We start from the raw sequence: 12164 nt of genomic DNA, 5'->3' as shown, positions 1-12164 counted from the left end.
CGCCCATGGCTGCCATTTATTGGCGCGCACGCATGTAGGTCAGCGTGGCTGCGAGCACGTGCAGTCCAATCACACCTTTTCTTCTTATAATAATAATAATACATTGTCACCCCCCACTCTCCCCCTCCCCTCCCCCCACTCTCCCTGCAAAATAAGTACTAATGTAGCATGTTAAAGCCATCCATCCTCTGCATATCATATATGGCGTGGTGCCTTCAAGGACATCACTTTTGTTTTGTTGGAGTCTGCATTAAGTGAACATACATGGACATACATATACGTGCTGGGTGGATCACATAGTGTGTGTGTGGGGGGTGGAAGGGGTGTATAGTGAAGATTGTCTTTCCACATGTCTTCTTCGAGGCCTTTTGTGTGCTTAATAGTGGACGCAAGGTGTGGGGTCCCAAAAGTGGCGAGAACAAACAATAAAAGGCTTGGTGATGATATAACTTGAAATATATGATACAACTATGATTTTTTATTGCATTTGAACACCTCACATGATAATCGTCAGGTTCGGGAAATCTCTGGTTTCTACATTGTTTTCATTTTGGAGCAAAGAACAGCAAATAATGATCATATATATATATTAAACCGATAATATAATATAATATGGGTGAATTAAATACACAAAATGTGTTTAATTTTGTGTTTTTATTTAATTTTTTAATGCAAAGAAATAAAAATTGGAGCTGGAATGTGAGAATGAGAAGCGAGCATCAGCCAAAAGGTAAGACATTTGGGGTTGGGGGGGGTGTTTTCACGCATTTGTCTCCTCGTACGTCAACAAAGAAATGTCTTTTCAACGATATTCTTAGTTCACAATTGTTAAGTGTTAAAGTGTCTTAAATAAGACAAGTCACTTAAATGCATCATCAGTAGAAATCTTTATTTCGTTTCCAATATACTTCTCACATCCCGATGCACAAATACAAGGTAAAAAGCATGTACAAAAATAAGAGCAGTTAAAAGAGATTGCATTTTGACATTACGCGTATATTGGAACCTCTGTCTTCAAATACTGGGCAGTTTTTTTTTTGTTTTGTGTTTTTTTTTTTTTTAGATAGAAAGAACTCTGTTTCACAAGTCACGCACTGACTCGCTCTGAATGCTTCACAGAGTTTTTTGTCTCAAAAAAAAGGAGAAAATGCTGCCTGTCCGGCCGGGTCAGGGGTGTTGGGGTCATCCCTTGCGGCTCCAACGTGTCCCCTGGATGAACCTGCCACCGACCTTCGCTTCAAATACCTCCTCCACAAGACCTCCAAGATCCGGGGAGAGAGCTTCTGGGCCTTTTCTTGTGTTGAGACAATGACTGTTTTAAAACAAAAAAACTACAAAAAAAAATCTTTTTTTCTGACTTGACACCCCCCCCAACTTCTAAACCTTTTCTTTAACCCGAGAAAGAAATAAAAAATACATTCTCACATCAAAACTAAGACGAAACTTTACATAAAGCCATGCAGAAACATATATTTGGAAAAGGTTCATTCTTAACCGGGAGCATTCGTTTCATTGGGTGTGCGCGCAATACGAAAACGTTCACTTTTTTTTTAAACAAATAAATAAAATGTAACACAAATATTCCTAAATATTTCAAACAATTCGATGTCATGCAGGAATTAAAATAAAAAACGAGCATGACAGAGGTTGAAAACGTTTAGAAAAATGCCGAGGCGAGATTTATTTCTAAGGAAAAAGGAATGTTTTGAAGAACATATATTTCAAGAAAAGAAAAAAAAAAGCTTTTATGGTACAAAATAAGTTAAAACATACATATGACCAAGACGAGCGATATTTGGGACAATAAGGTTCCGTGCTTTTGCTTGCACTTTCCTTCAAGTACATTTGCGAGCTACTGAGACGTGTGCGTAATTCCAACCAATGTTCTTAAATGAAATAGAAACGACGCTCTTAAATCCATAGAAGCTGAAGGTGGACGTCCTCACAGAGCCCCCCCACATCCAAAAAAAAAAAAAAGTAAAAAGTTTGGTTGTAATATTTCATGGTGCATCTTTGCAGTAAGCGAACCATAAAAGAGACTCGAACCTGTCCGTGAAAATACTGATTGATTTTTATCTTTTCCATCCCAGCCTCAAGTCAACACGGATTTATTTTCATTAAATTAAAAAAAAAAAGTCTAAAAACGACTTCGGTCCATGCAAAAGTCAGATGCGACGCCTTTGCTCGCGTCTGGGTCTTTACAAGGACGTGATGTCAGTCTGGTTGTCCTTGTGGAGGCTTTGTAGGTGGCCCGGGGTCGGTACCGACCTTCCTTTAGTGTTCGGCAGTTTGTGGTCCTTCTTCCACTTCATCCTCCTGTTCTGGAACCAGATCTTAATCTGCCTCTCGGAGAGACAAAGCGTGTGGGCGATCTCGATTCGGCGCCTCCTGGTCAAGTAGCGATTGAAGTGGAACTCCTTCTCCAGCTCCAGAACCTGCTGCCGGGTGTAAGCTGTTCTGGAGCGTTTGGGCTCGGAACCCGTGTAATCCGGATTGACTGTAGGAGAGAAACAAATATAGTTTTTTTTTAAAGGAAAGAGGAATACACACACGTTTATTTAGATTTAGGGTGTTTTTACGCACAGAATTACGCAAATCTACTACACACATGCACACTACACGCTTTAGCTTCCGCGGCCTGCTTCCAGAGCAATAAAATTTACGACTTGTGTAATTGGCGAGGCCCTTGAAAGCCTCTCATAAATAGAACACTGAACGATTCGTAAACTACTACAGTGCGTCAGGAGCGCGTAAAAGGGCGACCTTACCCGTAGTGACGTGCACTTTCTTCATCCATGGGTAAACTACCGCGGGCTGCTTGCCTGGCATCCCATTCGGAGTCTTTGTGTTCTGCTGTGCACACGTCCGTGCTCCGGTCACATGTACCGGCTCCGCTTGCTCAGTCTGTGCGACGAAGGGGCTCGCCTGGCCGGCTCTGTCGTGGACGTGACCCCGTGGCTGCACAGGGGGCTCCTGCACGGCGTTGCAGCCGAAAGCTTGCTCCGTGTAGTTTGAGCGTGGGTAGATCCCCGGGTGCTGAAAGTCAGTGTCCTGCGATGGGCTGAAGTAGTCCGAGCCCTGCTCAGGTATGTAGTTATTCTGCGAATATTCCTCGCAGGGGGGGAATTTGGGATCCACATACTTGGAGTTCACCATATACGAACTCATGGCCATTAATTTGTGAAGGTAGAAAATACTAATTTTTCTCGAGTTGTCTTTTTTCCTCCCTCCATAAAGCCCTCCTACTTTGGTGTCAACTGAATAAAGTTAGCGGACCATGTGACTGTGTCGGCCAATGGAGGTGACGCTGCTCCTCACACGGGTAAACATACAACTAAGAGCAATTTCACCCACTCCAAATATGCCCTAATTGCACTCATGGTGGAAAAATAAACCCTCAAACATCTGTCTGCAGGTTATGAAAACAAAGTTCCACCCCGAGAGAACAAAAACACGTTATACCTTGCTGCAAATACTAAAAAAAACATAAAATAAGCTTTAAATAACAAACATTTAAAGTAAAATGAGATATTTCATGTGTGCTCCAAGCTCTGGCATCTGCGCCACAAAAAAAAAAAGAAGCCCCTCTGGTTTAAAAGCAGGGGGATATAATGAGTGAGGACAATTGATGGCGACTGTCTTTGTCAAGGAGGGGGTCATGCAAAAGTTACACCAATCTCATCCCTTCATCTTCTGCAGGCTCCTGGAAACAATTGGCCAATGGCCGCCTCTGGGAATCATTCATGGAGGTATAGAGACAGGAGGACAGGAGGAGGGAGGCGTGCGGTGCCATGCAGGAGTGTTTTTTCTTTCATTCCAACATGTTGCTTTATTAATACGAGTATGCCCCCCCCCCCACCACACACACACCCCATCCTGGTTATTACACTCAGAATTCTCAGTCTAGCGTCAACAAAGGTGTCAATAAATCGAAGTTTTTTCATCGACCATATACTCCCCTAGAATCGAATCTGTGACTGTGTTTTGATCACACAAATTCGGTTCTACAGGGTATATATAGACGACGGGAGGCGTCCCACAGATGCAAGAAGAGGAGGTGGGCATGCAAGTGAGGAGGTTGGCATGCAGTCTTATAAGAGGTCATGCAAATGTCTTCATTTGAGGCGGTCTTTACTGGTGCTTCTGCACTTGGACTCCTTGTGTCTATGTGTGTGTGTGTATGTGTGTGTGTGTTTCTGCAATTTCCGTCATTTCCTTGTTTATTAGTACCCAATTATTGGCCTGGAGACACCCCCTTGACGACACATTTATTTCCAAGCAAGGGAACTAAATGTGTCTTCTCCTAAAGTCTGTGCAATTCATTCATATTATTCATACATAATAATTCTAAATAATCATTTTAAAGTATAAACATTTGAGATAACGTTTGTTTTTGTTCACGTTTTGTTTTATAAATGTGTTCTAATATGTAGTCCATGCAAAATATGAATATTTATCCGACACTATCACTTCATTTCTGTAGATTTTTCATTCATTTCAATGTATATATTTAATATACAAGTTATAAAATGGGTCCATTTCATATTTTCTAAATTTAAAGATATGTTTGATGTATTTTCCTATAGTAAATATTATTAATAAACAGTTGGTAAACTTCTGTAGATTTAATTAATTCAAATATTTTTTTTCATTATTATATATTTACATTTATGGCCAAAATATTTTGTGTTCGTTTAATATTTTCGAAATGTGGTGTATTTTTCTATAGTCTGCGTAATTTTTACAAATATTATTCATAAACAGTTGCTAAATGCTAAATTCTGGATTTAAGTTATTCAAATTAATGTATTTTTTACATTTTTTTCATGTATTTAATATATACATTTATACCAATAACATAAAGTTGTGTTAATGTTATATTTTCTGAATGTAAACAAACCCATCCACCAAAATATTTGACGTATTCTCCTATATACAGTTTATTCATATTATTCATAAACTGGAGCACATCAGATAAAAATATATATTTTAAAATGATAAAATATTTAAAACGTATAAAATGAAATGTTTCTGTTAATTACATATTTTTTTAAAAAGTGACCATATAGTCCAAAGTGTCCTTTCTGGATCCATAAAAGCTACCTCCACATGTCCTACGACATGAGGCCACGGAGGTCACACCAAATCGCTTAATAAAGTTAGCCCCCCAAAAAATTATTTCTCAGCCTCTGTGACAGCTCAAAAGGGTGCAAAAGTTGAGCAATTCCATTTGCGTCATTAACTATAAGCTCAGTGGCAGCTACTCTGCCTCCTCAACGGCTGTGCATCCAAGCTTTCAGTCTTATTGATTCATTATTTCGGATATGAAACAACCTTCATTGATTCTCCTCACTATTACAACGTTTTGGAAAATAAATATTCGAATATTTTAATGCTGAAATGCTTGTTAAGTCCATGTAATATAATAACATTACAATTGATGTGACTTTTATTGCAGCAAACTGCTTTATTATTAATAATAATAATATATTTCTCCATAAAAAATAATGCATTATTGATTCTACAAATATATTATTTGTCTATGCAAAACGAATGATTCTGATAGCAGTTCAAAGTGTGACGAGGAACTCAACGTTGCACAACTGGTTCCGAAATTGGATGTGGTGTCATGTGACAAGTCCACACCTTGAATCAAGGTATGTGTTCGTGTGAGACAGCCTGACCTGCCTTTCACCTTCCCGGGCAAGCACTTGGGACGGGTCAAAGCCGGGATGCAGCACAAAAGAAATATACAGTCAGCGTTTTTCTCCCACTTAAGACTAAGCGGAAGTGCTGGGGGCTCTTTTCAGTCTATTTGGGGGGTTTACGCACGGGAAAAAAACACTCAAAATGAACACTAAACTGGATGTTTTTTTTTCTGCATGTAGGCTTTTAAGTAAGGAAGGATATCCAATGTTAAATTATGAACATAGTATTTAGCAGATACTATATTTAATCCTGCGTGATAACAACTGAAGCATTAGGCCTCTGCAGTTTAAGGCCACATTTTTGTATTTTTTGTATAAAAAATACTTGAAAAGCAATTAAAATGAGCAGATATACAAATGAAAAGAAGAATAGTGCCACATAGTTTTCATAGACCTCATTAGAGGCAGTTTATGCTCAGTGTTTGAGTCCAAATCCAACAAAACAGCCAAAAAAAACACCCAAATCAAGTCATCAGCAAGCAAACAGCAGCACGTCATCTGTACAGCACCCCCCCCCCCCCCTTTGAATGAACCCCCAACTGCAGCCAAGCAGGAAACTACATCAGTTCTGACGTCTATGACATCATACATACGCCCATACAACAACAGTAAAAAGCCACCTTACCGCCTAGCCAGCACCACCAGTGCCACCGGTACCTCCACAGGCAGCATCGCCGCCCTTGGTGCCACCACTGCCGGCAGCAGCAGCCCGCAGGCCGCCGTCCGTGCTAAAGCTCCGTGGTTGCTCTCCGGCCCATCTGGAGCCACTTGCCAATACACAATGAGAATTATATTTTGTCTTGTCAAGCCGAGGGCCATAAAGCAAACTTTAATGGCGTCACGTGTTTCCTCGCAGCCACTCACGAGAGCGAGCCGCTCCATAAATAATCCTCTAAAGTTGCACTTCCTCAATAATGGCCGTCAGGCTGCAGAGCTTGCAGGGGAAAGGAGGAAGGAAGGAAGGAATGAGGAAGGCGGGAGGTCACGACACCGATTGGAACACATGTACACTGCCACAGTCGACACTTTTTAAACTTGTGTGGTTGCACCTTGAAATTATTATTATGAAATGATTATTATTTCACATTATTGCACATCCCTAAGGGTGATAGCAGATCACGAAGATCTTATTTCATAGATAAAACCCTTTAAATAGCCTAATAATAACTGTAACATAGTTTATTTTCAATTAGATTTATTAGACTAATACATAATACATTTACAAACATAGTACTACATTTAATTACATTCTTAATTACAAAATAAATACCACTCAAGTAATACCTTTAATATCGATTATTTATTTTAATGTAAAAATATTTTTAATTTGTTTATTAATAATGTATTATTACAATATTATGTGATTATTGCTACAGGTGCATAAATTGAATAATAAAAATTATCAATTGTATTATTAATACATTTATAGTATTATTTATAGCAATAGTAATAGATATTTACCGTATTCATATTCTTAAATATTAATATAATTACTAGTATCTTCTTTGTGCTATTTACTGACTTGAACCTACCACCAAATGTGGTGACGTCACTGATGCTGGTAGCCAATCCCCCTCCCCCTGAGAGGAATTCCCCCTGATTCTTGCCCTTGTGAGCCAGGTGCTTATAGTTTGTAGTATTTAATATTTAATATGTATGTATCTCTCTGCAATATAGCAACATCATGGACATGGAAAATGTAGAAAATTACCATGTTTGGGGGGTTTTGGCCTGCATGTATTGAAACGAGTCAAACAAACATACTTCACAAACAATGTAGTGATTTTTTTTAAACCACATGACAACACAGTGGCTGGCGAATGTCCCCCGAAAACCTCCAGGGACAAGGTAGTCACATGAGCAATCGACTCAGCCAATCATAGAGCAGCTAGACTGTTCAGCAGTGGCAGACTGTTGGACAACAGCGCCTTCTGCTGGAGGCAAGCAGGTTGGCCCAGTTTCCCCTCCACCACCGCTGTAAAAAGTGACCCCACACAGCCCAAATGTAGACCCGGATGCTAAATTAAAAGGCACCTGCTTGAAATGTGAATTTAAATCAATTTTTTCTGATATTTTTGTTGATACGGTTTCCTGTATTGGATTGACTGACTGGAAACGATGTTGTACAATGTACAATGTTTAAAGCAAAGACTCCCCATGCAGGCCTTTCCTCCAAAATATGTTTTTGATCATGAAACTGAATGTTTAACAATGATCACGTGACCTCGATAATAACGTTCAAAATAGTGACAATTGCTAACAATTGCTGATAATTGCTAACCAGTCAGAGAATCTTCATTTCTGCACTGATATATCTCTCAATGACTGTTGGGAACAAGCAAGGCATTTCAAAATAGCTTATAAATACACATAATAGAATCTAAGCCTTCCAAAAAAAACACGTAAAAGTGTCTTTTTTCCCAGGCTGTGTATTGTGTGTGTGTGTGTGTGTGCAGGCTCCATTTTGCCGCATTGCAGTCAGGCTGTAAATACTTTCGCAGCTGCCTGTCAGTGAACAGTGAAATACTGTCTTTGTTCAATTGGACCCCATCTCCGTGCAGCTCTAAAACAACCACGCCAAACTGCACTTCCCAGGGAAGAAAACAAAACATATTATGCAGAATATGAAGAAAAATGTGTGCAATTTTTTGCAGCAGTTTCACCAAGAGCACGTGCAAAGATATTGCTGACTGAGGGCCTGTATAAAACATACACAGATGCACTTTTTTTTTGTTTTTGCAAAGATATTCATAGTGAAATGTGTTTAAATGTTTTTTACTGACAGGATAAATCCTCTACAATGAAATATAAACCTCACAGACAGAAGCAATCGATGGCTAAAAGCACGAACGTCATCTAATGCCCAAGCTACATAGTGTAATTGTTAGCATTAATGTGTATTTCAGTGTAATTTCAACGACTTGTTGTACACGACTGCAACAGGAAGCTGTCAGACTTTTCACAAAACGTCATAAGAGAGCAAAAACTCACACATAGCAGGATGATAATCCGTGTTTAGCCGTCCATTGGGGGCCATCTTCCGCATCTCTTCGGCTGCTGCCGGAAAGTTGAAGCTCCTCGACGACTTGGGTGCACGTGCGATCATACCTCGATGAAGCAGATGACTGGCAGTTTTTAAAGAAAGCTTCGAGGCGCATATAGACGCAGAATGAGGTGATGGTAAGGGGGGGGGGGTGGTTCAGGGGAGGGGGGGGGGTCCAAGTTGGGGGGGGGGGGGCTCGCCTGGGAAATGAGGAAAAAGAACCATTGCAGCCTCTCGCGCATGACTACGGGCGTCCAATGACAGGCCTCGCCGGCACATTAAAACGTCTGCTGCCAAGTTGTAAATTGTCCGCTCACAAAAAAAGGAATTTCCATTGCAGTAACTCTTCCTAGTTTTTTGGTGCATAAAGGCGAGGGGGGGGGGGGCAACTGTGTCTTTTGAAGGGAAACAACGTCCTCATTTTCCTTTTTTGATTCCTAAATACGACTATTGGGAGCCCTAGAAGTACTTATATTTAAGCAAGGTCAAAAAAATAAAAATGACCTGAAACAATAATATGCATTACATTTATCTTTCGATGTGTGAGTCCATTCAATTAATGTTTAGTTTACTGGAACACTCTTACATGCATTTCCCACCCCATAATGATGTTTAACAACAATTACACGCCAGATAAAATATATTGTATAATGTTATTTGTTTGGCTCAGTCGCTGTCTTTTTTTAAAACAAAAAAACGTCTGACGTCTATCAGTGGCTGCATCTTTTTTCTTTGGTGGATGCCGCACTGCGGGCCTTGTGCATGCATGTGTGTGTGTGTGTGTGTGTGTGTGTGTGTGTGTGCTGTTGTGTGTTTAAAAAAATCCTGGCATGGTAGACATTTTGTATGTTATTAGATATTATGCAGGTTCCTCTTTACTTTTGCCTCACTGTTGCTATACTGTTGCTATATTATTATTATTATTATTATTATTATTATTATTATTATTATTATTATTATTATTATTATTATTATTATTATTATTATTATTATTATTATTATTATTATTATTATTATTATTATTATTATTACTATTACTATTATTATTACTATTATAATAGTAATAGTATACTATTACTATTACTTTTACTTTTACTTTTACTTTTACTTTTACTATTACTATTACTATTACTATTACTATTACTATTACTATTACTATTACTATTACTATTACTATTACTATTACTATTACTATTACATTACAAAAACAGTTGGTCAGTTGGTGGTTAGTGACTTAAAAAAACACAAACAAAAAAAGCAAAACAAATAGCTCGAAAATATAGAAAATAGTAGTATATTAACATATTGACTTTTTGAAAGAACAGATTTTAAAAACCATAAAAATTCCGTTGAAATGGTAGTTGGGCGTCTCTTAATCACCTTTTTAAAAAATAAAAATGTATTTGTAAATGTATTTATCATAATAATACACCAGTATGCTGTTATTTTTTATTGCATTTGCTTAAGTTTTCTACAGTCGTTCGCTCGTTTCCGATTGGCTGATAGAAATCACATGGTCCCAGGAAAACAGATTGAAGTATTGACATTCGTAAAGTTGAATTGTTTTTAATTTAATCGTTTCTCATTTTCAGCTGATTTATGACTCCATATCCACATGAAGTACAAATAAATCGATCAGTGGGCTTTGTTTCAAATCGATATCAAACCCTGGAGTCCAAAAAAGTAAGAAAATCAGCAAAAGTATGCGATGTAAAATAAACACTGCTAATCCCACCTATATGGTGCTGACGTTAATGACTCCACGCATGCGCATAGAAAAGTCTAAATACCTCAAATATATTATCTTAAATATACAGAGTCGTGATGGTGACGTCACAGGTGTGCGCCTGCTCTACTTGTGTTGCTTTTTAAAATGGCATGTATGCTATACTTAGTATGTTACTCTAAACAAACCTGACAGGCGCCATGAGATGACGTCACAGTCACGATGCCCCAATGATACTGTATATTTAGGTACACGTGCTTTCTCTTGTTGAAGTGCTTTTAAAAGGCCTCGTAAATATCAACTCAGTAATGGAGTCACACATCTGATGTTTGGTTTTGAGTCCTTATCGGCATTGCGTCTTGCTGCATTCAAATAACAGTAAAAGCGATTTTAAAAAAATGTTTTTGAATTAGTAGGTTAACACTTTGTAAAGAATTAACGAGCACTGAGTGTTGAGGGAGACCCCCTGCTTGCCAAATAGTCAACCCACACCCTCTAGCCTTTTTCCCTTTTACACTTAGAGTGAGTAAGCATTTGTCACACTTTACAGAAGATAAACATGTAAATAATATCAACATAGCCTGATATTACCTGTTATTAATAAACCAGAAGGCCTCACATCTCCAAATAGCATCTCATCTATGAGTCACTGGATAAGCTGCCAAATAGTGACTGCTGTCAAACTGCATGGATGATTTCATGACTTTAGCAACATTTTGTCACGTTTTGAGAACACGCTTTGTAAAGTTTTATCAAAACATGTTTGCACCCTGCATGCTACCACCTTTAGTATATTTAGTCAAATATAATATAGCTATAATGTGCTGGGAGAGCTTGGAAATATATCTAAAATGCATCTAAAATGGATATGTCATAAGAGTGTGCATGGGGGAAATAAATAATAGACGCAGCATAGTCCTATTTGGAGAAAAAAGTGTATGAAAGTCGCCTTTCTGCATGCAAACAAGCACATGAAATATGAAATGTGCTTGGGGTCACAGCTCACTTATGCTTCATTTTCATTATGGAAAATCATCTCTCCTATATAGACCCGGTATAACATCCCAATTCATTATCCCACTGCTGCAGGATTTTACATTTCCTGTAGTGGTCGTCAGCCCTGTGCACGAGACGTTTATTCTCATGACAGTAATCACTTTTATGGCAATAGCTGAACTGGTGTTGACCCCCCAACACACACTGGTGATGATCTCTTGTTCTTCCTCGGGTCAAAAATAGCTAACAAAATGAGGAAAACATGCCCGTACCACCCATTTTGTTTTTTGTCTCCTTTTCTCCATTCAAGTACTCAAGATGTTGACAGTTGTATTGGCGTCCAGTACTGAAGGCTGGCCACACTAAAAGGCCACTCCAAAATGTGCCCGGTTATCGGTTTCAAGGTATACAACAAAATCGTAATGCCTGAGATATGAGAGAACTTGAAGGCCCGATGCGACCACTGGAAATATACTTTGTGTTATTCCTCTCAGTCGGAAGCAGGCTTGGTTGTGTTGCCAAAATATGTTAGCTGCCACATTAGCACCAAAGTGTCAACATATTACTCACATGGTATAGTAGGTCACCGGGAGTGGAGTGGTTTATTCTCCACTGAACAACAAGCAACAACCACTTAACACTGCTAACATGCTCATGGATGATGAAACGGAATGGGATTCACGGTGTAGCA

General features: G+C 38.8%; 1 protein-coding gene across 1 annotated transcript; it reads right to left on the bottom strand.

The window, feature by feature from the left end:
* Positions 1 to 874: 874 nt before the first annotated feature.
* hoxd4a (homeobox D4a) lies at positions 875 to 3867 on the bottom strand. The gene is made up of 2 exons (XM_058082745.1): positions 2769 to 3867; positions 875 to 2497 (listed from the first exon to the last, which is right to left on the bottom strand). Exons 1-2 carry the CDS (start codon positions 3172 to 3174, stop codon positions 2199 to 2201), a joined length of 705 nt encoding a protein of 234 aa, XP_057938728.1. The 5' UTR covers positions 3175 to 3867; the 3' UTR covers positions 875 to 2198.
* Between the last annotated feature and the right edge of the window lie 8297 nt (positions 3868 to 12164).

Source organism: Doryrhamphus excisus, chromosome 9 (assembly GCF_030265055.1).
Source record: "Doryrhamphus excisus isolate RoL2022-K1 chromosome 9, RoL_Dexc_1.0, whole genome shotgun sequence".
Taxonomy (NCBI): Eukaryota; Metazoa; Chordata; class Actinopteri; order Syngnathiformes; family Syngnathidae; genus Doryrhamphus; species Doryrhamphus excisus.
Note: the sequence above shows the minus strand (reverse complement) of the source record. Positions and strands in the feature narration are given on the sequence as shown.